Source organism: Chelon labrosus (assembly GCF_963514085.1).
Source record: "Chelon labrosus genome assembly, chromosome: 18".
In the NCBI taxonomy this organism is placed as follows: Eukaryota; Metazoa; Chordata; class Actinopteri; order Mugiliformes; family Mugilidae; genus Chelon; species Chelon labrosus.
Genome location: NC_140351.1, coordinates 17,299,411 through 17,320,915, shown reverse-complemented (window position 1 = coordinate 17,320,915; position 21,505 = coordinate 17,299,411). Strand labels below are relative to the sequence as shown.

Genomic DNA, 21,505 nt, shown 5'->3' with positions numbered 1-21,505 from the left:
ATATCCTAAAATGGATGGAAAATTATCAGGCAGTTCTGGTCCAAGTCCAAATTAAGAAATTAAGGGAGATGAAGAGAAAGCGGCTGCCTGTCAGCAATATGTAAAAAGCTAATGTCTTTGGCATATATTTCCATGGCAATTCAAGGTCTTCAGACAAAATACATCAGCCGTGTCTCTTAATACAAATACTTACCCAGTTTATTCCTCTGATTTCTAATATTGTCCAATTCTTTCTTGAGCTGGTGAGAAACGCTTCCTCGGGTATAAGTGTATGAGGAGGAGCCTGTGAAAACAGAAGTTAATTAAATATTCTGTATGATAACTGACTAATGTAAAAAAATATATATATAATAATAATAATAATCATTTAGAAATCCACTAACAGTTCAATATTATTTGATCTAATTTAAAAGGTTAGAAAACACTGAGAATTGTCGCACCTGAAAAGCTTGAACCAGAATATAATTGGTTTTTTTTTCTTGAATAAACAACATAAATAATGATTATATAAAAAGGAGATTAATTCAGTTTATTAGCTATACTTCTGCTGAAACAGAAAACATACTGAAAGGTCACTTTTTGGCCACCTTATATGAAATACTGTATCTGCCAGACCACTTAGAAAACTTTTAATTAAGTTTGAAAAACAACATTTTTCAGACATTTCTCATACACTAAATATATTAAGAGGCTGATAACGTCCCACTGTAATCATCTTACCTCAGCGTATGCTATTTGACTTTATTAAACAATCTCGTCAAAACAGGTAATCTTGCTCAGAACATAACAATGTGATCTCAAACAAGTAAAAATAATCTCTTGTGTCAGGAGCTGTCTAGCACATGCCACAACTGGTTGAGTGGGCTGGATAAGACAGCAAGGGATTCTCCAGGAAAACCACAAGGCCATCTCATTTAAGGCTAATTTATCTATTTTACTCTGTTTTCCTTCCAGCTTGACGCACTAGCATAGAGGCCCCTCCAAGCCAAAGTGGAAGAGTATCCATTTGCATCCCCTGGGGTGATTGGCAGATCAAGACCAATTAGTTCAGTGTTACACCGTTACTAGCGTGCAATAAAAATACCATCTTTCATCTTTGTTACAGGAGTGAAGGACCAATCACTTTGATCAGACACTTTTCTTCCCTCTGTTATTATGACACGCCCTGTCTGGATGGGTTTTAGTGGGTGAAGGAGGTGAGATAAGCAGAGAGAGAAAGAGTTAAGCGTCTATGCCCTCGCAGATACCTGTCCCAGGATCTGAGCAGGGGAAAGTTTGAACCCTCCGAGCAAATGCAGTGACAACACAACAGGAAATGTCAAGGATAGTTCAATAGCTCTTTTTCTCCAAAGACGAACGGAACACTTTGCCTCAGGCTAGCCGAATATGCTCAGCCGCAAATGAAGTAATCTATCACCTACTGTATGTGCATAGCATATCCAAACATGGCCTCACGCATCATCAGGACAGATAAATCACTGCTGAAATGAAAGATAGGCTCTCAACAGCCACAAAAAGTAGTAGATCAAGCTGAAAACAAAGGACAATATCACCACTTGTTCAAATGCTAAGGGGAAATTGTGAGAATTTCAACCGCAGTATCTTCAGTGACATCACTCCAAACTGAAGTTAAATATATCCTCCTTCTCTTTCTGCTGGCAGCGTCAAGTAAAAGACTGAGTTACAGCGAGGCAGAGATGCTGAGTGAGGCTTCTGGCAGCCAGGAAAGCCTGGAGTAATTCAACATATCCTCTCCAACCCTCTCCACAGTCAAAAAATTACGTCATCCACAAATATGCTAAACACCATGCTGAGACAACAGAGGCACTGGCAAGGTCATCGTGCCGCATAGCATCTGGACAAGCGCTCCGTTGCTCTGTTTTCAGCAGATCAGGGTCTTGAAGGGGCAGTCCGTACAAGTGTGCGCATCACATAGCATCAACTGCAGTATATTCAGGTGCTCCTGCTCCTTGAGATGTTTAAGATAAGAACATATCTACATCGTATATATAAATTGCATACAATCTTTGATCCAAGAATTCTTTTTTTTTTCCAGCTGGGAGCATTCCTCTCAAATATACATGTTTGATAACCGATGACACATTTCTTTCTCTGTCTGCACTGACTCATCAACTTTAACCTCTGTCAATATCGAGCACAGATGGGGATTCATTTGTATGTAGAGTAACAGGAGTCCAGGATTAATACTGAACTAAAAAGCATGTTCTTTAAGATATGATGTATCATTATTCTCCTAAAATGAACTTCAATGCAATGGCAATAAATAGATGTACCTGATTAGAAACTGTTATAAATCAGACAACCACTAGGTTTAGTTAGAAATACAGTTTTGCGTCGCATCTTTGAGGTGACCCCACAAATTCTGCAAAATATTTGTAAAGTAATCCCCTATGATACGAAAAGGTTTAGAGGATAAAGAACTTTGCCCTCTTTTAACCGATTACCTTTTCTTGCTTTTCAACAAATGGGTTTATAATTTACACTTACAATGTGTTAAAACCTATTTACTAATAGATCTTTTGTCAGTATATAAACTGACTGTGAAAATCTATAGAATCTCCAAACTGGAAGGAAGGAAAAGGAAATAAGTGACTATTGCTGCATCAATAATCATTTTATGAGACCTCTGACAGTGACATACGAGTGTAATGTTAAATCGGTGGAGTACTTTTTTTTTTCATACAATAATTCATCTTATTCAGTTCTTGCAGCTTGGAAAAAACACAATGTCTGCTCCATTTACAAATGTAGTAGTTTTTAATTTTAAAACCCCTTTAAAAATACGTTTAAAGCAGCACAGAATGGGTGCCGCTGTGTGTAAATAAACTGTATACTGTATGTTGTTTATGTGTTGGCAGATTATCCGAACATTCTTCCATTCTTTGTCCGTAAATATTTCACTCATTAGGATCATCATGCTCTTGACAAGGAAAGCAGACAAACATGGCTAACAAGCTAGTTTAAAGCACAATCTGCTTATCTGCAAGATTTAAATTACCAGCATGTCATTACAAATGGGCAATTGCATGTAGAGAGAGGACAACAAAGGGCCAGACATGTAAATAAACATGAATGCATCAACTGATGAGGCTCAACAGTCCACATCTACAAACACAAACTGCACAAGAGGATAATCTATTAGAGAGGCCTGATGCAGAGCGGACACAGGTGAAGCAAGAAGGCAGCATTGCTCGTCTCTGGAGTGTGTCCTGTGAACTGTTCCTGAACTGCTTTCTACTTAATGCTCTCAGCAGATCAAAGGAACGCCACTCGAGCCTTCAGTTTCGCCTACGTACGAGCAAGAGCGAAGAGTATTTGCATGTGCTTACAGTATGTGCATAAAAACATTCACGTCTGATAAGCGAAGGTTTAACTTCCACTGAACAACATCCTTCCCTTCCCACCTTTCCCACCTCCTTAACAAGCAAAATGAACTGCAGCTTGGCCTCAGAACACGAGATGTTGACCACTGTTATTTTTCTGCCTCACAGCGACTTGTAAAGATCAAAGAGTCCTGGAGATGATAAGGAACAGATTACAATTATTCTATCAGTTAGTTCAAAGCAGTGCAGTGTGGAATGAGCCCCAAGAAACCGTACGCATTGGTGGCAGTCTATAGAGGTGGCAGGCATAGTATTCGAAAACATGCGTTATCTGGGAGCGATCTCGCTTACCACCCTGGTTTGAAAAGACGCTCATCCTCTTCATTTACTCACATCTGTACACTTGGTTGCGTGCTTGAGTTAATATTAAAGTAGGTTTTGGAATCTGGCCCAAATACTTCCTGCTTTTTGAGATTACTTAACGTCAAACAAGGAATTCGGGAACACAGAAGACTGGACGTGAAAAGGAAATGCAGGCCAAAAAATAACACCTTCAACATCCTTAAACTCTTTAAACTTTCTCTTTGTGCCACAGACCAAATAATAGGACAAGGTCTCCATTCAAAAGTCCCTGAAAAAGTCCGCTCTTAAATGTCCACAGCACCAAGTCAAAAGTTCTCGTGAAAGATTTAATTTCCATCTTATTAACCAGGCTACCATTCTAGGCCTGCCATTAAATGAGGCAATCATTTCACCAGCAGTGACAGTGGCACTGGAAGGCCTTAAATAGATCCTTAGGAAAAAACTTCCTAAACATAAAATATGGTTCTTGCCATCCTGGCCGCTTTGTCCTTCAGCAGAAAGTTATGAGAGTAAGACGAGGTTAGGGAAAAGCCTGTGTCAAGCATGTGTGGATTTTTGTGAATGTCTGTGTGTGTATGCGTGTGTGTGTGTGTGTGTGTGTGTGCCTAGCTGAATTTTCAATGCTAATTGATTCCAGTGTGGCCTGCTCCATCACACCCAATAGGGCAGTCAACCCCTCCCCTCCCCTATAATGTGCCAACACGTCTCCCACAGACATACCGTTTAATCTCCTCTGAAGGGCTTCCTCCTGCAAATGGATGCAGTAAATCTGCTCATCCAGGTCCTCTAGGATCTGAAGGGGAGGGAGCAGAGTAGGAAGAGACGAAATGGGTTATAATTAGGCCCAAAGTGGGACTGGAGCGATGGCAGATGGGAGGATGAGTTGGTGATGTATTTGTAGTCCTCTGTCGTGCATTTAGATGGCCGACTGAGACGTCTTTCAAGAACAGAAACGCAAAGTGGCTTCAAGTCTGACTCTGATCTGTGAAAGTTCAAGCTTCTGGTCTTCAGGAGGTATTTCATAAAATGTGAATTACAGTTATTCGATAAACTTTTTCCAGTGACTAAATTGTTTGCAAACCATGTAAATACTTAATTTAAATGATTACTTACGGTTGGCTTCACTAGTAACTGGCCCATGACAGTGAACATCCTGGACAGTCCCACAGGAGTACACACTACATAGAAAACAGTGTGATGAGCTTGTGTTTAACCACAATACAGTACGGCAATGGCTATGTTTACGTTGCATATGGGATTAAATTGAAACACTTACTTAGTAAAAGCAGTCCACCCATCAGAGATATGCAGGAATAGAGGTATGGTAGGTAGAATTCCCAAAGATCTACAGAAAAAGATGCATTACATTAGCAAAAATATGGTTCAGCATTTTCACTCAAACTAAAACCACCATTTTCCTTTGCTACCTTTTGCTTGTGAAGAAGTATCATATGATTTTGAACGCCAAACTAGCTCGTTAATACAAACACTCCAATCCTCTCATCTAACACTAAACCAAAAGTGGGTGTATTTACCAAACTGTAAAACTATTAATTTAAACAAACTAAAACAAAGGTTTACAATCACAATTGAAGCAGAATATTTAAATAAACATACCATAGAGTGACTCCATACTGGCTGCATCATTGTCAATGAGGGCAGATGCCACCCACACAATACCCAGAATAAGCAATGCCAGCAGGAAGAGCATCACAAAGGTCTCCAAAATACGTGCCCTAATGCCCTGACGAAAGAAGGGACACACAGAAAATTACGCTTATTTCAGATGAAATTGTTATCACAAGATGTCTATTTAAAGTCCAAGTTGAATTTGAATAGGTTAACATCAACATTGTGCACAAACTGAAAGGGTCCAAGTGTGGGTGCAATGTTAGCTCATGCACAAAAAGGTCAAGCATGTTTCAGATGATAAAATGTGTCAGAGAAATGTCAAAGGTCGTTGGTTTTTCATGTGCACACTAGTATTTCTTGATGATTTCACTGCTGACGATGAAGAGGCAGAAAGCATAAATACAGGAGCAGCCTGTCTGCTCATTTTCAGCCAAATGCATAAAAACTCACTGGCCGACATTTCACCAGTTGGCAGCCTAATGATCCTAAACATAAGGCTAAAACAACCAAAGAGCTTTTCAGTGTGGAGAGGATGAATATATTTGACTTCTAGGAGCAATAACATGATCTCAGCCTAAATGAAATCTGCTTGCTGAAGACAGGACTAATGTGGGACAGGTCCCACAACAAGGAGAGATGAAGAATGGCTGCAGTGATGACTTGAGAGAACATCACCAGGGGAGACAAGAAGCACCTGATGATGTCTATGGCTCCAAGACTTCTGGCACTTATTGACTGCAATGGATTTTTTCATAGAATATTAAATGCAGTGGTTCTTTGATTTAATGTGTATCTGCTCACCTAATTCAAAAAAACAACTCCCTTTTTATACTCATACAAACCTACTCAAAGTAAAAATGACTGTGCACTTCAATGTGGCACTCATTCTTTATTTCAAATTGAACATAAAGCACAAAAAGAAATTTAGTTTTATATAAAAAGGAGTTACAATGTGATGTTTCCTACATTTTTTTTTTTACCAAACGTTTGAACGCCACACAAGATTGCTTTTTACAAGAAATGTCAGGCCTTTCTCATAGTGAAGGACATCATTTCCACTCACAGCACACAAACGTGAAATAAACACTCCCATAGATGCTTGTGTAAAACAGCTCTCTTATACACATATTGCGGTCTATAAAATGGGTCTAACGGGGGTTGATGGTGGCAGAGGTGAAATTAAAAAGGGGAGGGGGGGCGCTGTAAGGAGCATGAAGCCTGGCTGGTTCAGCTACTGTCTGCGATCAAGAGCAGACCTCCCATCTGGGGCCGATTAGGAGCTCCCTTAGCACCACGGCCGTGTCCCAGGCCGTGCAGACAAGAGGGTTTTGGGGTAATTTGGGTTTTCCGGGTCACAAACTTCTGAGTGGTTAATAAAGTCCTCCCCTACCTGTTCACACAGTTTCCCTAACCTCCCTCCTCCACCGTCAGAGCCGAGCTGTCTAGCACTGTAAGATAGATAGGCGCTTTGGTACACGTGTAGGTAGGCTACCAGGCATGGGATAACAAGGGCTTTCTGCTTCTGGGAGCGCTGTTTAAATTGGGTGCATATGAGCAATTTGTTACCAGCTAACATAATGGCTGTGCGGTTGCTGTTTAGTATTTGCCAACAGGTACATGAAGGGGTCTCTCTTTGAAAGTTACCCCTGTTAATCATGAAGGCACTTTATAGAGTGGTTCTAATCTTAGAGATTAAATTAAGTTTCTTGACACTGTTTAAAACCACCTGTCCCTCAGCTTCTGCATTTCAATCTGGGTCACTGTTAAAGCCCCCCATCTCTCCAACCTTTCAGCTCACCCTCAAGATATTTTGCAGAACGCCTATGAGTAAGTATTTGCATGACGATGCAGATACATTTGATCAATTTATTGTCTACACATTATCACTATCCTATTCAGTCAAGGTTCAGATTTCATTCATGGCCAGTGATGAAAACCCCCCGTAGCATCCTTTAGCTATTACTGAGCAGTCACATGCTTCTCACCTCCTCTTATTCTGCAAAAGCCTCAGTGAGTGAGTTCAGAATTTTCTAGCACAACAGAGAGGGAAGTGGGCAGGGTCTGGAGTGCCCCAGTGTGGCTAAGGTGGACACTGCAGCCACTTGACAGGTAGCGTTAAAGAGCGTATAACCTTTCGTCAGCATGAAGTAAATCCATTAAATCTCAAGGATAAATACACAGCATTACTAGAGAAATCACAGTGGGAACATAAGGGAACCTTGAACATATGTTTCCTGTTAAGCTATAAACCAACAATAAATTCAAAACTCAACACACTACAAATATTGCCACATATCTTAACATGGGCTTGAATTTTGCTGACTGTCTTGTGCTCGTTTGTACACTCACACACTCTTGAGTGCATTAGGTGGATGCTGCAATCAAGCATCTCGCATCCCAAATCAACTAGGCAGCGGGGAAAACACTAAACGCAGCTGAATAGAAATGAGCGAGAACGGGAGGAGAGCGATCATAAGGATGTGAGAGAAATGAAGAGAGGGAAAACAGAGAGAGACTGGTGGAGGAGAGGAGTCAACGTCTGAGCGCATCTCATTCCCCAGAGGTAAGAGAGGTGAGAGAGGAATGCTTTCAGGGACTTCAGCCTTGTCCCACACGCGCTCTCTTAAGGATGCATCAGAACAAGCGGAACCCACAGGCAGGACATGCGTCCGCTCAAGCGCACCAGTCCACCTTAACAAGCTGCCCATGCCATACTGAAGGTGTATTCCCTTTAGATAGGTCTCTCAATCATTTATAAGACTCAAATCATTACCCATTCAGATCATTTAGGGCAAAGGCAATGCTTGTCACCTCCCTTACTATCATCCTTGGTTCTTGCCTTGCTGAAAGACCAATCCACTGTGTCAGACGTGATATGACTGAACAAGAGAACATGGACACTGAACTGAAAGGCCTGACTGGTTTCATTGAGCCCTTTAAATGCATGATGTTTCACACTGAAAGTTATGGTTACTTATTCTTACAAGGGATAAATGGAATCCTTTGTTCTTCTTCCCAAAAAGAAATATAGTTTAAGTACAGGAAATGTCATCATCACAGATCAAAGATAAAACTGTCAACTGGTGAAGGGAGAGGGGGGGAAAAAAAGAAAAAAGACCTGTGCCTTGGCATCCAGAGTGCCCGCTGAAAGTTTCTATTCTTGCTATTCTAAATGTGTAACTACCTCTAAATATAGCAGTTCTGAAATATTCAGCATCCTCCGATCCTCACACCGACATCCAGTGAGGGGCTGCTTAACTGAAGCTTTGCTCGTACAAGCCTGGAGAGATTTCCAAGAAATGGAGTGGCCAGAGAGAGAAGTAACCGCTTCATATGCAGCAGCAAACAAACATGCACGAACTGATGTACGCATGCACACGGGCAGACACACACGATCAGACGAGTAAATCAACCTCCAAATCCACCCAATTACACAAAGCCACAGAGTGCCTGGAAACAGTTCACAAGCTTTCCGTCTGCTGCAGACAAACTACGGCACAATCTGCCACTGTCTTTGATGTAGCGCTTTGACTGATGAATCCAGCAAAGAAATCGCCTCTGGAAGCCGAACGCAATGGTGGACAAGTGTTAGCAAGTGAGATGATATTTGTGATGGCACAGGGCTGTATTACTATCAGACAAAAGCAGAGAGTTAGGTGGTGCAAGAGCTTCCTAGCTGGGTGTCATCAATCCTCAGCAGGTCAGCAGGTGGTGGCAGAGATCATCCCACAGACAATCCTTCTGCTCACTGTCAGAGACGTGTGCAACAAGGGCCAAGAGTGTAATAAGTGAGGAAGGGGGCAGGGTCCTTTTCAGTCCCTAGCAAAAAGCCTGCCCTCCCTGCTAAAGACATGCCAGATGCTCAGGGACCTTATTAGCGTATCCTTCATGCAGTCAGCCACAGTCTAGTGACCGTGTCAAAGACAGAAAGCAGAGGAGAGGGACACTCCCCTGTAAAGCTGCACAATGAACTTCTAAAGACTCTTAAGACTTCTTAATAAAGCCCCAATGACACTGGAGGATGGAAAATGATTGGTATCAAGTAGTATCACTGTAGTGAGGCAACGCTCTGAAAGTGACCATTCAGTTTCCATTACTGATCAGATTCCATTAGACGAGTCAGAAAACAGAATAATTTAAATGAAGGAAGCTGCCTCAGTACTTTCAACTGTTTGCCAAGTCTTATTTACCATCCCACAGTGACAACAGCTTGTAGTGATCACAGACTTATGAGTCTTCAGATGATAAGTGACTAAACTTTGGATTTTATCAAGCAAAACGTCAGGAACAAGTACATCTGGTAACTAATCAACAATACTCTTACCTAACTAGAGTTGTGTAAATGAAATGGTGCGACTGAGCCCACACAAATGACAGACAACATGTTGCTTCGAAATTCACTAAAAATCCAATACAGAATCAGTTTCACAACTTTCCACTTAGTTTAGAAAAACTGAGTCATGAGAGGAGGGGAAAATCTCGCTTGTTCTTTTTAAAATTCCCAGCTCAAACTAATATGTCGCCATGGTAACGAACATTGTAACAGGCAGCTTTAGGGAGACATTGTGACCTTAAAGGAAGGTATGTAAACACCACTTTATATTCTCCGGCTGGCCCTGCCCGAAAGAAGGCCTGGGAAAAATGTCTGCATGTGCAGGAGATTTGAAATAAATATCCAGGCCCCTATTGTGGAGCTCCAACAAAGAGGAGTATCTTAGTAACACCACACGGGTTTGCTTGGCGAGACGTTTTCTCTCCCCTCCTCCTCCTCCTCCTCCACAATAAACACACTTCTCATCATCGGCGGGTTAGGGCTTAGGATGAGATTGATGAGGAGTTTCTTTAACTACCAGATGAAACCTGTTGGCCCTTTGCTGGGTCAGTCAGGGGGTCAGACTCGTTCCAACTTGTTTCGGGATCAAACACATTTCAATACTGCTGCTAAGACCAAAAGACTGTTCACTGCAAGGCATACTCAAAAACATTTTTAAAGCTTACTAAAAGTTTTGCATACTTCTATGTTATGCTAAACTCAACCAACTCAACCATTTTTAGATGGAAGATTTAAAAAGAACAAACATCTGAAGGCAATGCTCCTGCACTATACTAGAAATAGACCAGAAAGTTGTCACTGTCAAAAGTTTTTTACTTTGATCCAAGTGTTTTTAGCTGAAAGATATTGTTAATTATTAAGACTATTTATGATATAAATAGAAGACTGAACAAAGGCTTAACGTGTCTTGACAGTCTCCATTAGGACATGCTGATCATCTCAATGATGACATGGGCGGCTCTCATCATTATAATGCCATCTACTGGCGGTGTGGAGACAATTATAATATAGTCAGTGGCATTAATGCTATGTTAGGCTTTATAAACCCACAGGAGAGGACATCTTACATATGTTATACACCAACAATTGCGAGTAGTATTTTGCTGGAGTAGCGCCAATACATGGCACAAATACACCCGCTACCGTATGGCCGTCTATAAAATATGATAAGAACCTAAAAACCAACTACACAACAACCGTTAGAGGCCTCAGCGATGTGGCTTTTCTGTGAAGATTTGAGAAAACAGCAGTAAAGTGGGAGACATTTTATAGCAGCAAATAAAGCTACATCATAACATCTGACATCAAGACCCTAAGTCACTTGGATTCATCCACAATTTGGACAATTAGTTAGACTATTAATCACTCAGGTGGCAGCGCCTCTAAAGAGTTGAACATTAAAAAAAAAAAACATTTAAAAACAACATCCACATTTCCATCTTTATTCTGTTGGCGTCTTTTAGTACATCGTCAAAAGTAAACACAGCCACATGAAAAGGCTGACTTACAACGTTAGTAGTGAAATTCATCATTCACTTCATTTCCGCAGAAGGAACCTCGCAGTGCCATAACATTAGTCCAGGAGGTTAAAATGCCACATAAAACCTTATGACATTGTGGTCTAATGCTGTTATTGGATAAAGGGATAATATCACATTATAAAAACTCGGATCTGTGTTTTACATTCTTCTTGCTGTCGGGTGTGTGATTCACTCTGCAGGCAGCCCAGTGTCACCTCCACCCCTTCCTTAGCACACACGCAATATATACGTGGAAGTGCAGCTCAACATTGAACAGTGCTTCCTCTGAGCAAATTTATTGAAGCTATGTAGCAAGAAACAGTCTTGCTGAAATGAAAAAGAACAAAAAGGAGACATGTGAAAGAGGCCCGCGTCCTGCTTCCTACACATCAGGGCCTGCCCTCTGCTGAAGAAATCCAACCGAAACAAATTAGTGGGCCGAGGAAGAAAAGAACTGGCTATACACTACAGTACAGACTAATTTTTATGTGCTTTTGCCAGGAGGGACATAAACCAGAGAGGTTTCAAACTGTGACACAGGATAGAGGTGTATTAAAAGTAAATCTTTCCCCCTCCATTTTGCAAGGCTCTATTGTGCTGTCATGTTGCTGCGACTTTATGGACTTTTGGAACACGAGCCCCCAGCCTCTTTTTTTTGGGGGTAATCAATTAAACAAGGAAGTTCGCTGAGCCTTACAACTCGATTATTAGCCTGTCCTTTTGAAGTTTTATTTTAGGGGGCTGGGGAGGGGGTGACAAGGAATCAGGCTTTAAATCAGAGGGGCCGATGCAGCAGTGTTGAAGCGTTTGCAGCCTATGGCCTTATTGAAAGGGTTTGTCAGGATGTGGCACTGGGCGAAGACCAGATTCAGACTTTCATGGTTAATGAGCTTTCTGCGGTGGCAGTTACGGTCAGTGGCGTGAGTCAGGCAGAGGGCAAGGAGAAGACACCTGCTCCTGCTTTGGTTGCTCAGAAGAAACTTCTTGCATGGTAGCAAAGCTTTCAAACATGTCTCTTTTTGACATTAAAGATTGTTTGTTTGCCCCTCAAACTAATAATATAATAATAAAATGTCAATGCAGAATATTACAAAATAATATTCATTCGTGACTTCTTTTGGTAATTCTAGTTATAAGTTGTTTTCCAGCAAATTGAGAAAAAGATTTCTGTTAAATGTTTTTTGACAGTAATTGGTCATCTTACCCCTTCACCATCATTCATATAAATACTCAAGAAAACACTTAACGACAGATAGAATAAATGTGGCGATGATCTGTACCTTTTTCGATCCTGCAAATCCCTCAGACTCCAAAAAGAAATAGGCAAAGGGCATCAGGACAAAGAGGCAAAGGTTGGAGAACAGTGACACCAGGTTCCACAGACCTGCAGAGACCAAACACATCAGCACAAACACATAGACTTATATACAAACAAATATATTATATAGCAAACATTATATTCTGAACATGAAAATATGACCATTTGTTCAGGCGTCTAGGTTTCATTAGAGGACATGATATAAAGTGGTTGTGAGGAGAGGTACCAACACACTGTTTTTACTGTGTAATCCAAGTCATGGACTCTACTGCCATCTGGTGGATGATGGAACAGATTTCATTCATGGAAACAAACCATCATCCTTCATCTACCAGCAGTCGCAGCTGGTGATTTAGTTAAAGAATACTTTAACACAAAGTATCAAAGGAAAGAAAAATTGGTCTTTATATTACTCTATAATATACTTAAACTGTATGCAACGTAATGCATACCTGTTTATAAGAATCCTAATCTTAGGTCAAGGCAGTAAATATTTTGCAGCGTTTTTTTTTTTTGTTTCACAATTTTTTTTTAAATGCTTGGACTTCAAATACTTGACGAGTATCATTCTTGCTTATCATAACAGGATTTCTTGATATGATTTTTTAAGTCTAACATTTGATCAATTAGGGAAAAAATACGATTCCATCTGGTTATCACATTTATAAAAGTAATTTCAGTTGTTTTTCCAACATAACTGACCACCATAGAGGCATATATCAATGTCAACAATACACAGTAATACTATATAAAGTATGTCACAGGATTTTATCCACAGACATGTCCTGGTCGAATGCTATTCATCTCTGATAGTTAAATGAAGTAGTTACTGACAGTGAATTACAGAGTTTTGGACCATTGTAGACTGGGCAAGAAACACAATTGATACAGTACAGTATGTCGACATTTTGCATTGCAATATTGTATGGTTACATGGATACCAAGTATTTAACCTTTCATTTATAAGTCGCAAATATGTAAAGCAATTTTGGATGCTAGAAAGATAAACTCGATTGCTTTATCAGTCCTCTAGGTGGTACTGTTGACTTTTTGTTTTGTGAGGTCAGCAGAGGTGACTGTTAGCGTGTGTGTGTGTGTGTGTGTGGGTGGGGGGGGGGCGCAGTAAACTAAAGATGGAGGCAGATGGGGAAAATAATACGAAAACTAAATTGTTTAAGCCAAACATAGAAACATTTGGGGGATTTCTGCACAAGGAGTGTTGTATGAAAATAACATTGTCTTGGAACATGTGTTATTCCAATACTCAAAATATTGCTAGATGTTTCAAAGTCACATTAATATCATATGATGACTTTAGTATCATGATTCCCACCCATGTTACTGTTTAATGTCATTTAAGTGAATCTCTGCCCCATAATATGTGTGGAATGGCACATGAGAAATACAGTAAAAATGTATTCTTAATCAAACAAATCAACAGCAATTTGCACACAACGTTAATAGGCACATCTATTGATTTTGACATGTAACACGTTAATTCTAATCAATGTGATTCAAAGCACTGTATGTTAGAAGATATCTACTTTCTTTGAAGAGCAGAAATATTTCTTAATCAAAAGCCAACAAATGGAGAGAAATTTAGTTTTTGAAATAAACAGACACACAAACAGTTTGAACTACTGACCGTGAATGAGGGAGCCATTGAGCCACTGAATGTAATAGTTTTTGGGGAAGGAGAGGAGGATCTCATTACTAATGATTGAGAAAGGCAGTAGGAAGACGGCACCACCCGACACTGCCAGGGTGAAGGTGCACAAGTACAATCTGCAAATGGAATCAAACATACACAAACACAGACCCACAAACAGACACACAGACACAGTGTTAGCACAAGTCGGCGATCGCCTAAAAAGCATTAAACTGACAGCAGGCCAATATATACTTCCAGTCCACCTTCTACTCCACATTTCATCCATCTCTGCCTGAGTCCTAGAACAAAAGACATAGCCGGGCTTTGTTTCTGCAGCCTGCAATTCGCAGAGACTCAGAGTCAGTAGCTGACCAGACTGGGCCCAGGGGAATGACCATCTGTTCAGTGGGCCGGCACAAAGTCACCACATCCCCACATCACTAAAGAAGCTTGTTAATCTGAAAGGCTTTCTTTTAATTGTGCAGGACCCTTGAGCACTATTTTTCCCAACTGGAATTACGCAGGAAGAATGAACGTGGCTACAATGGTCATCCTCTGAGAGTGACAAGTAATTCTAGATGGACTGACATGAGATACCTGCTGTCACTGCTCTAACTAATGAAACTATCGGTAGCACACTCAGAGTGTAAATTAGTGGATCCTTTTTACCTTATGTAACGGGTTATAATACAGCTAGAAGTACTGATTGTTTTCTTGATTAATGAATTAATTGATTATAGAATACAGAATATGAGAAATTAGTGAAAAATGCCCAATATCCATCACATTTCAAAATTATTTTGTTCAACAAAGAAGGATGAACTGAAATCAGCATCACTCACGATATTCTGTTGACAACGGCATCTTCATCCTCATGGTCATCTACAAAGGAAACGAGATCACTTCAGCCACAAGGTGCAATGCTAATGAGCTTTATAGCGTCTATATTTCCATACATTAAGTGATACTTCAAACAGAAATGACAAGACCACAGCATTAGATGTTTTTAGTTTTTTTCAAAGCACACATCTGTATAAGTGCTTTGCATTTATGGGAGGTACTGCTTGTCTTCATGCTGGCTCAGAGGGACGCTGGAACTGAGCCATCATTAATACACCTGTGCTTTCTGTACTGTAAGTCAAAATGCCTACAGTGGAAAAGGTCAACTGACAGTCAAACAACAATGTTTTCTACCCACATGAGCCAATATCAACACTCATTATTGACTGCTGTGCAAATATAGAGCAAAGCGTGTCAAGATTTGAAACACTTTCACACAGGCACTGCAGCTCTGAACTTTCCTTGACAATACCCAGATGAGCGGCGAGAACGCACATGTCAGAATCTGCTGGACTTCACCCATAACCCAAGTACAAAGTCTGTGTAATGTCCAACTGAGCCAGAGTATGAATAGAGCAGGTAGCAGGAACCGAGGATATGTGAGTGGGCAATTGTGTGAGGTCCATCATGACCTGCCTCTTGTAGCTCAACCCAGACACCACCCAGGGTCTAAACCACATGGAGTACCTATTTATAGTGTTAAGAATGCATCTGACATACGTGAAAAAGTTGCTAAAATGTGACTTTTTCTCAACGTGCAATTGTTGTCTTGAGAACTTTTACAATAGGTCAAACACTGAAAGTATAATTCATTTTGAACTAATGTACAACGATGAACTTAGACTTTATTCATCCACAAGGGAAAGTGCTTTGTGCTTTTACTTTTCCTAGTTCTTTTACTTAAAACAAAAGTACGTTTGACTGTAGCAGATAAAACATTTAACAAAAGATTAGACCATCATTTGAAAATAATCTAAACTTAACACAGTAAAACCTCCAGAGGGGATTTCTGGTGCAAAGTGGTCTAGTTTTAAAATGAGACATGGAAAGTCTCTGCGACCTGGACACACTATATTTGTCCCGGGAAAATGGGATGCAGTTCATAACGTCTTTTTGTTTTGCTCCCTTTTTAATAGTATCAATGTTTACGTGCCGTAGCACTGATGATGTGTCAGAAAGTAAAGTTCAGACTGATTGGGATGTAATTGTTCGTTTATCATTCTACAAGGGCGGTAATGTCAGTATTAGCTTAATAGCTTAACAATGACCAATTGTATTGATGTTGCCACATCCCTAAAATCAATTTGGGGTGGATCCAGCTCATACTGATAAAGAAGTGACTGTACTATATTATTTGGATGTGGTCTCTTAAGTATACACCTAAAGCCTTCTTGGCTGTGACTTCCCTGCAGTCTAAACACAATGAAAGGCTCGGTGCGTGAGCAAAAGAGATAACCAACACGTCACAGTGTTTCCTGTAAAAATGATTCCACCATAGACACGCTTCTGCTGCCTAAGTGTTACAGATGTTTTAACACAGTTAAAGCATCTACTGCTCCCACGCAGGGAGAGTTCTTATATTACTGATAACTTACCACTCTTCTTCTTGTATCTGGTTATGATGCAGTAGGACACAATGTAGAGGACAGCAAACAGGAGGAAGCAAATCTGAAACGACAACAGAAGTGAGAAGAAATAAAGTTATCACTCTGTTTCACTCTGCGTTCTTCCCTTGTTCCCCATATTAGACTATGGGATGGGTGTAGTTTCATGAAATTTTATAGATTCAATGAATTGTTAATTGCAATAACGATATTTGTGGAAATTAATATACTGCATGTCTAAAGCTGCAAGATGCTTGGTAATACACGTATATACATTACCTAAATATGTGATGATACACACTTATACTACACTTGTGGACCCTACACACATGCGAATACTGATGTCTCAGTCTTTACACATGACCGACAGTCACAGATCTCAGTGGGCACGTGTGGCCTATGTATATTACAGAAGTACGCTAGATTAGGGCTGGGCGATAAAATGATAACGATATATATCGCGATAGACACGTGATCGATACCAATAGAAAATACGTTCGAGTGAGCATATTGTCTCTTGTCTCTTGATTAGTAGTCGGTTAAGTTTCGTTTATCTGCCGGCCGAGTGAGTGGCTGCTGACTCGGTTAAGCAGGGATCCACGAGCAGCGGTTATGAGTCGGTTAAGTTTCGTTTCTCTGCGTATTGTGCTTAAGTGAGTGAGTGTCTGAGTGCCTTAGTTTGCCGGTTATATGAGCCGAATCTTTCTTTTCCACCGCTACTGAATATTAATTAAAAATGAATGAAAATGAAATGCTATTGAATATGTCATTGTTATAAATTTAAAAAAATTAAAGTGACGGGTAAAAATGGGTTATGACGGGATTTTTATGACCCTGTCAGTCAAAGTGACAGACAACGAAAAAGGCTAGCGTACACGGCAGCAGTGCCATACGACAAAACATCTAAGCGATATAAAGAAATAACGGATGCAGTTCAGCACAGTTGAGAAGTCTGGGTAGAAGGTTAAAAAAACGAATCAATAATTATCGATATCGACTGATATGAAACACTTATATCGTGATACATTTTTCAGCCATATCGCCCAGCCCTACGCTAGATGCAACGCATTTTCTACTAAACTACTGAAAAAGCCAAACACGTTTTTAAACAACATACAGTTTTTAGGTTGAAAGTGGAAAATTATTGTCACTAGCAGTTATCTACCAAATATTTGTGAAATTAATTCCTTGGTTGTCAGGTCTACATAATGACAGCAATTTGATTAAATTGCTCTTCATATTCAGTCCGAAACCAATTTTAAAACTAGTTAAAAAAAAAAAAAAACTAGGGGAAACCAATCATTTCTTTATGCTTGTCAGAAAATAGTCAAATTGTCAAAATAAATAATGACTCAGTTCTAAAAGTTTAAATTCTAATTATCTGTGTTTATGAATGTGTCGTCTGTCTGAGCAGACCTCAGAATACTGGGACCGTACAGACTTTTCCACCCAAGTGTGTCAATTTGCTCTGGTAATAACACTGTGTACAATATGCGCCTGTAAATGTTTGACAGTGTCGCCCTAAAATAATTAGATAAAGTGATTTATGTCAGTTATAAGGTTGATGCAGGATAAGGAAAATAAATAAATGTCAACCCTGTTTTTACAACACAATTAAAGGCTATGAATCTGTTGAATATTCAAGGATTCAAGGATTCAAGGATTCTTTATTGTCATTACGACACATGTTGGTACATGGGAAGGAACGAAATTGGTTACTCTGGTCCCGATTCAAGCCATAAGTAAAGAAACAAAAAAAACAAAAGTATAAATATAGAATATAGAATATGACCAGTTTATGTGATTATGGGGAGGAAAATGAGAAAATGCATCATTGCTCTTCTATTTCTGATGACATTAATTAGGCCAATGCAAAGTTGTTACAGCAATTAGGTATGAAATTAGGTAACCACAGCCTCAAAACAAGCAGGATGGCCTTACAGAAAGATCACGTTCCACATTCCACTCTTCTACTGTGACAGCGATTAGGACGCAACTAATGTTAGAAGCTCCCACTTCAGCACTTTGCACCCGGTCAACGCTGCTCATCTCATAGTAGCTGAGCTGGGATTATAAGATGACACAGGCAGACAGACAAACCGAACCTCCTCTGTCAATAATATAAGGCACAAATACTGTTTATTATAACATATAGTCCAACTTCCAAATGAAAGCTTGCCTATAATACTTCAAGCTACAAACTTTGCGATGACCACTACTCAAGTCAGACAATGCTCCTAAAGGGGCAAACCCAGAACAACACAGAATCATGTGCACAGAGCTGATAAACTGGCACAGAAAGATACAAGAGTCTTGGGGGCGATAACAGATAGTTGAAAGCGATCAACGTCACTGCTACTTGCCTGGACATCACTTGGTTTCCCCTCAAATGTACACAGCAGGTTGGTGACTAGTTGCCAGCAGTTCACAAGCCTCTCCAAGCAAGTCAGCCATACTATTTCACACTCTTATGATGCATGAACTCAAGCTGGAGTTGTGGGACAATAACAACATTTTTTTCGAAGAGGGGCTTTGGGATATTCCTGCAAACAGATAATCAGTCTGTTTTCATGCACTCTAGTGCTTAGACAAGAACTGGGAATAGTCTGATTTCAGAGGCAAAACCCAGAAGCATGAGTTCCCTTTGCAAGTTTAAGAATAGCCTGATAACCATTCGTGCATGTGAAATGAATATACCAGAGCGTAAACGGGATATTATTATCTGGGGGATTATAACTGCATTATTTGCATAGACGAAACCGACGACAGTGTTGGATCGTCTGTAATGCAGTGCAAAAGTACTTTCTCCTAAGGGTAAGAATAATAACTTCCTTATGTAAAAAAAAATTTCTACCACATAGCAGTTTCAGACATGGTGACATATGACAATAAAAACACAACGCATCCTTTGTTAACAAAAAACAAAACAAACTGATAATGATGTTGCAGCCTTGTTCGAATCTGCCGTGGGTAAACGTAAACTAGTGACATATTATGCTGCTATAACTTGCTTACCCACACTAACCTGATTTCCTCTGCTCTTCTCTCAGTCAATGTATAAAGAGGCAGAAACCGTTTCCCACACTTCAGGTCTAAAGGGAGCATACCATCTTGTCACTGAGTCATGCATGCTAACTTTAAACTTGACCCAGAGTAACTTCAAGCTCACACAATAACAAGTATCACTGTAGAAATCCATCCATAAGCCTCAGCATAAACACGAAACGACACCCTGATGCGGCATCACGCAGAGAGGGATCATAGGTAAAGAATTCGGATACGGAATACGCCTGAGACAAAATGTGCAAGCAAAAGCTGAGGTGTTGAGCTTGCCTGCTTGTGAAGACATCTGATAGTTTCTATATTTCAAATGTGTGTGTCAGGAATAATCAAGAAGACCTACTCCACACACTCCCCCCCGTCACTTAAGTTATCTCTTTCACCCTGAAGCTATGGGGACATCAAGAGGCCACTAACAATATAGTTTCTGACAAAGGAAAGTCACATGCAATTTCATATTATTTATTGTGTCATGTGCTTACAAGGCCTGGACACAGTACAGTGTAAGACACTAAAAATAAAAGTTGCAACTGGAAACAGTTGCCAGCCAAGAGCAATACTTCTTAAATCCACAACGTGCCAGTTCATTAGGTAAACTAGCATTCTGTCAGCAACCGTCTGGGGCTCATCCCCCTTCAGAGAAAGGTGGTAATTCAACTGCATGTGCGGCTTGAGGTGCTGTTAAACTGTAACGAACTAAAAACCATTTCTGTTAGTCAGCCTAGCCCACTGACTAAAATGGGGCTGCCAAAATAATAGAAACACAACACAATTCAGTAGTCCTTCAAAACACAGCCTCCAAAACACAACTAAATACACGTGGTTATTTTAAACAAATACTGAATACCATAACCATCACGAAGCTTAGATTTAGTGCAGGACCTTTCTATTATAGAATGCATTTGTTTTCACTGGTGTACCTAATACACTTACAAGTGTGTATATATATATTACACTGCAACAAATACTGACACCAACTAGGTCCCCTGCACACATTAAACTGAGAACATCTTTTTGAAATAGCCCTTAAATCGTATATCTTGTAATTAAGAATAAAACGGACACGCCTAATAAAAAAAAGTATTGGATTTTCTTGAGGGGCTATGTGGCAAATATTAACTAAATTTGATACTATGCAACCATTTGCACTGAGAAGCGAGAATATTACACCGTGATGCGATTTGAAATATAAGGACCTCGTCTCATTGAATGGGCGAGGACTAGGACAGTTTGTCCATGTCCCAGATCTCTCTTATTAATCGCAGGCATGTTTACAAGTCTGCTTAAACACCCCCTAGCTTGGCGAACTTCTACCATTGCGATCAACTTACTAGTCGGAGGCAGCTAACGTTAACGGAGAACGTGTTAATTGGCGCGTTAATTCGCCGTTTTGAAAATTGACTAAATTTGTCCTGTAACGTGATTACATATCGAAACTGACATTTTTCGGTGCACCACAAAATTACGTTTTGTAAATTCTGCCGAGTCAAACTGACAGGCGATGCTAATGCTAGCCACCGATACCGTTAATGTGCATTAGAGGACGTTGTTAGCCAAGCTAGCCTTGACTAGCCATTACTTACGATGTACTCTCGAACTTGGCTGTGAAAATTCTGCTCTCTTATAGTAACATCGTCTTCTTCCATTCTTCATATTGCAAAATACAAAAAAAAGCTACAGACTCTCAACATCCTACTTCGTACAGCTGGCGACAACAACTCCAGCCTCCACCCTCGTTTGCACTAAACTGCCCTGACTGGTTAAAAGACAGTTTACATCGAAGCTCAACCGCTCCGTGCTAGAAAAAAAAAAAAAAAAAGAAAAAAGAAAAAAAAAACTC

General features: G+C 40.1%; 1 protein-coding gene across 1 annotated transcript in view; it reads right to left on the bottom strand.

Moving 5' to 3' along the window:
• lmbr1 (limb development membrane protein 1) overlaps positions 1–21,426 on the bottom strand; it is a 34,402-nt gene extending 12,976 nt beyond the window's left edge. Inside the window, exons 1-10 of the mRNA XM_084566137.1 lie at positions 21,249–21,426; positions 16,597–16,669; positions 15,004–15,043; positions 14,156–14,295; positions 12,473–12,576; positions 5,325–5,451; positions 4,984–5,052; positions 4,821–4,885; positions 4,428–4,500; positions 194–283 (exon numbers count right to left, since the gene is read on the bottom strand). Of these exons, the coding sequence (XP_084422263.1) occupies positions 194–283; positions 4,428–4,500; positions 4,821–4,885; positions 4,984–5,052; positions 5,325–5,451; positions 12,473–12,576; positions 14,156–14,295; positions 15,004–15,043; positions 16,597–16,669; positions 21,249–21,311 (844 nt within the window). The 5' untranslated portion in view covers positions 21,312–21,426. The remainder of the gene's footprint in view (positions 1–193; positions 284–4,427; positions 4,501–4,820; positions 4,886–4,983; positions 5,053–5,324; positions 5,452–12,472; positions 12,577–14,155; positions 14,296–15,003; positions 15,044–16,596; positions 16,670–21,248) is intronic.
• Positions 21,427–21,505: the final 79 nt, after the last annotated feature.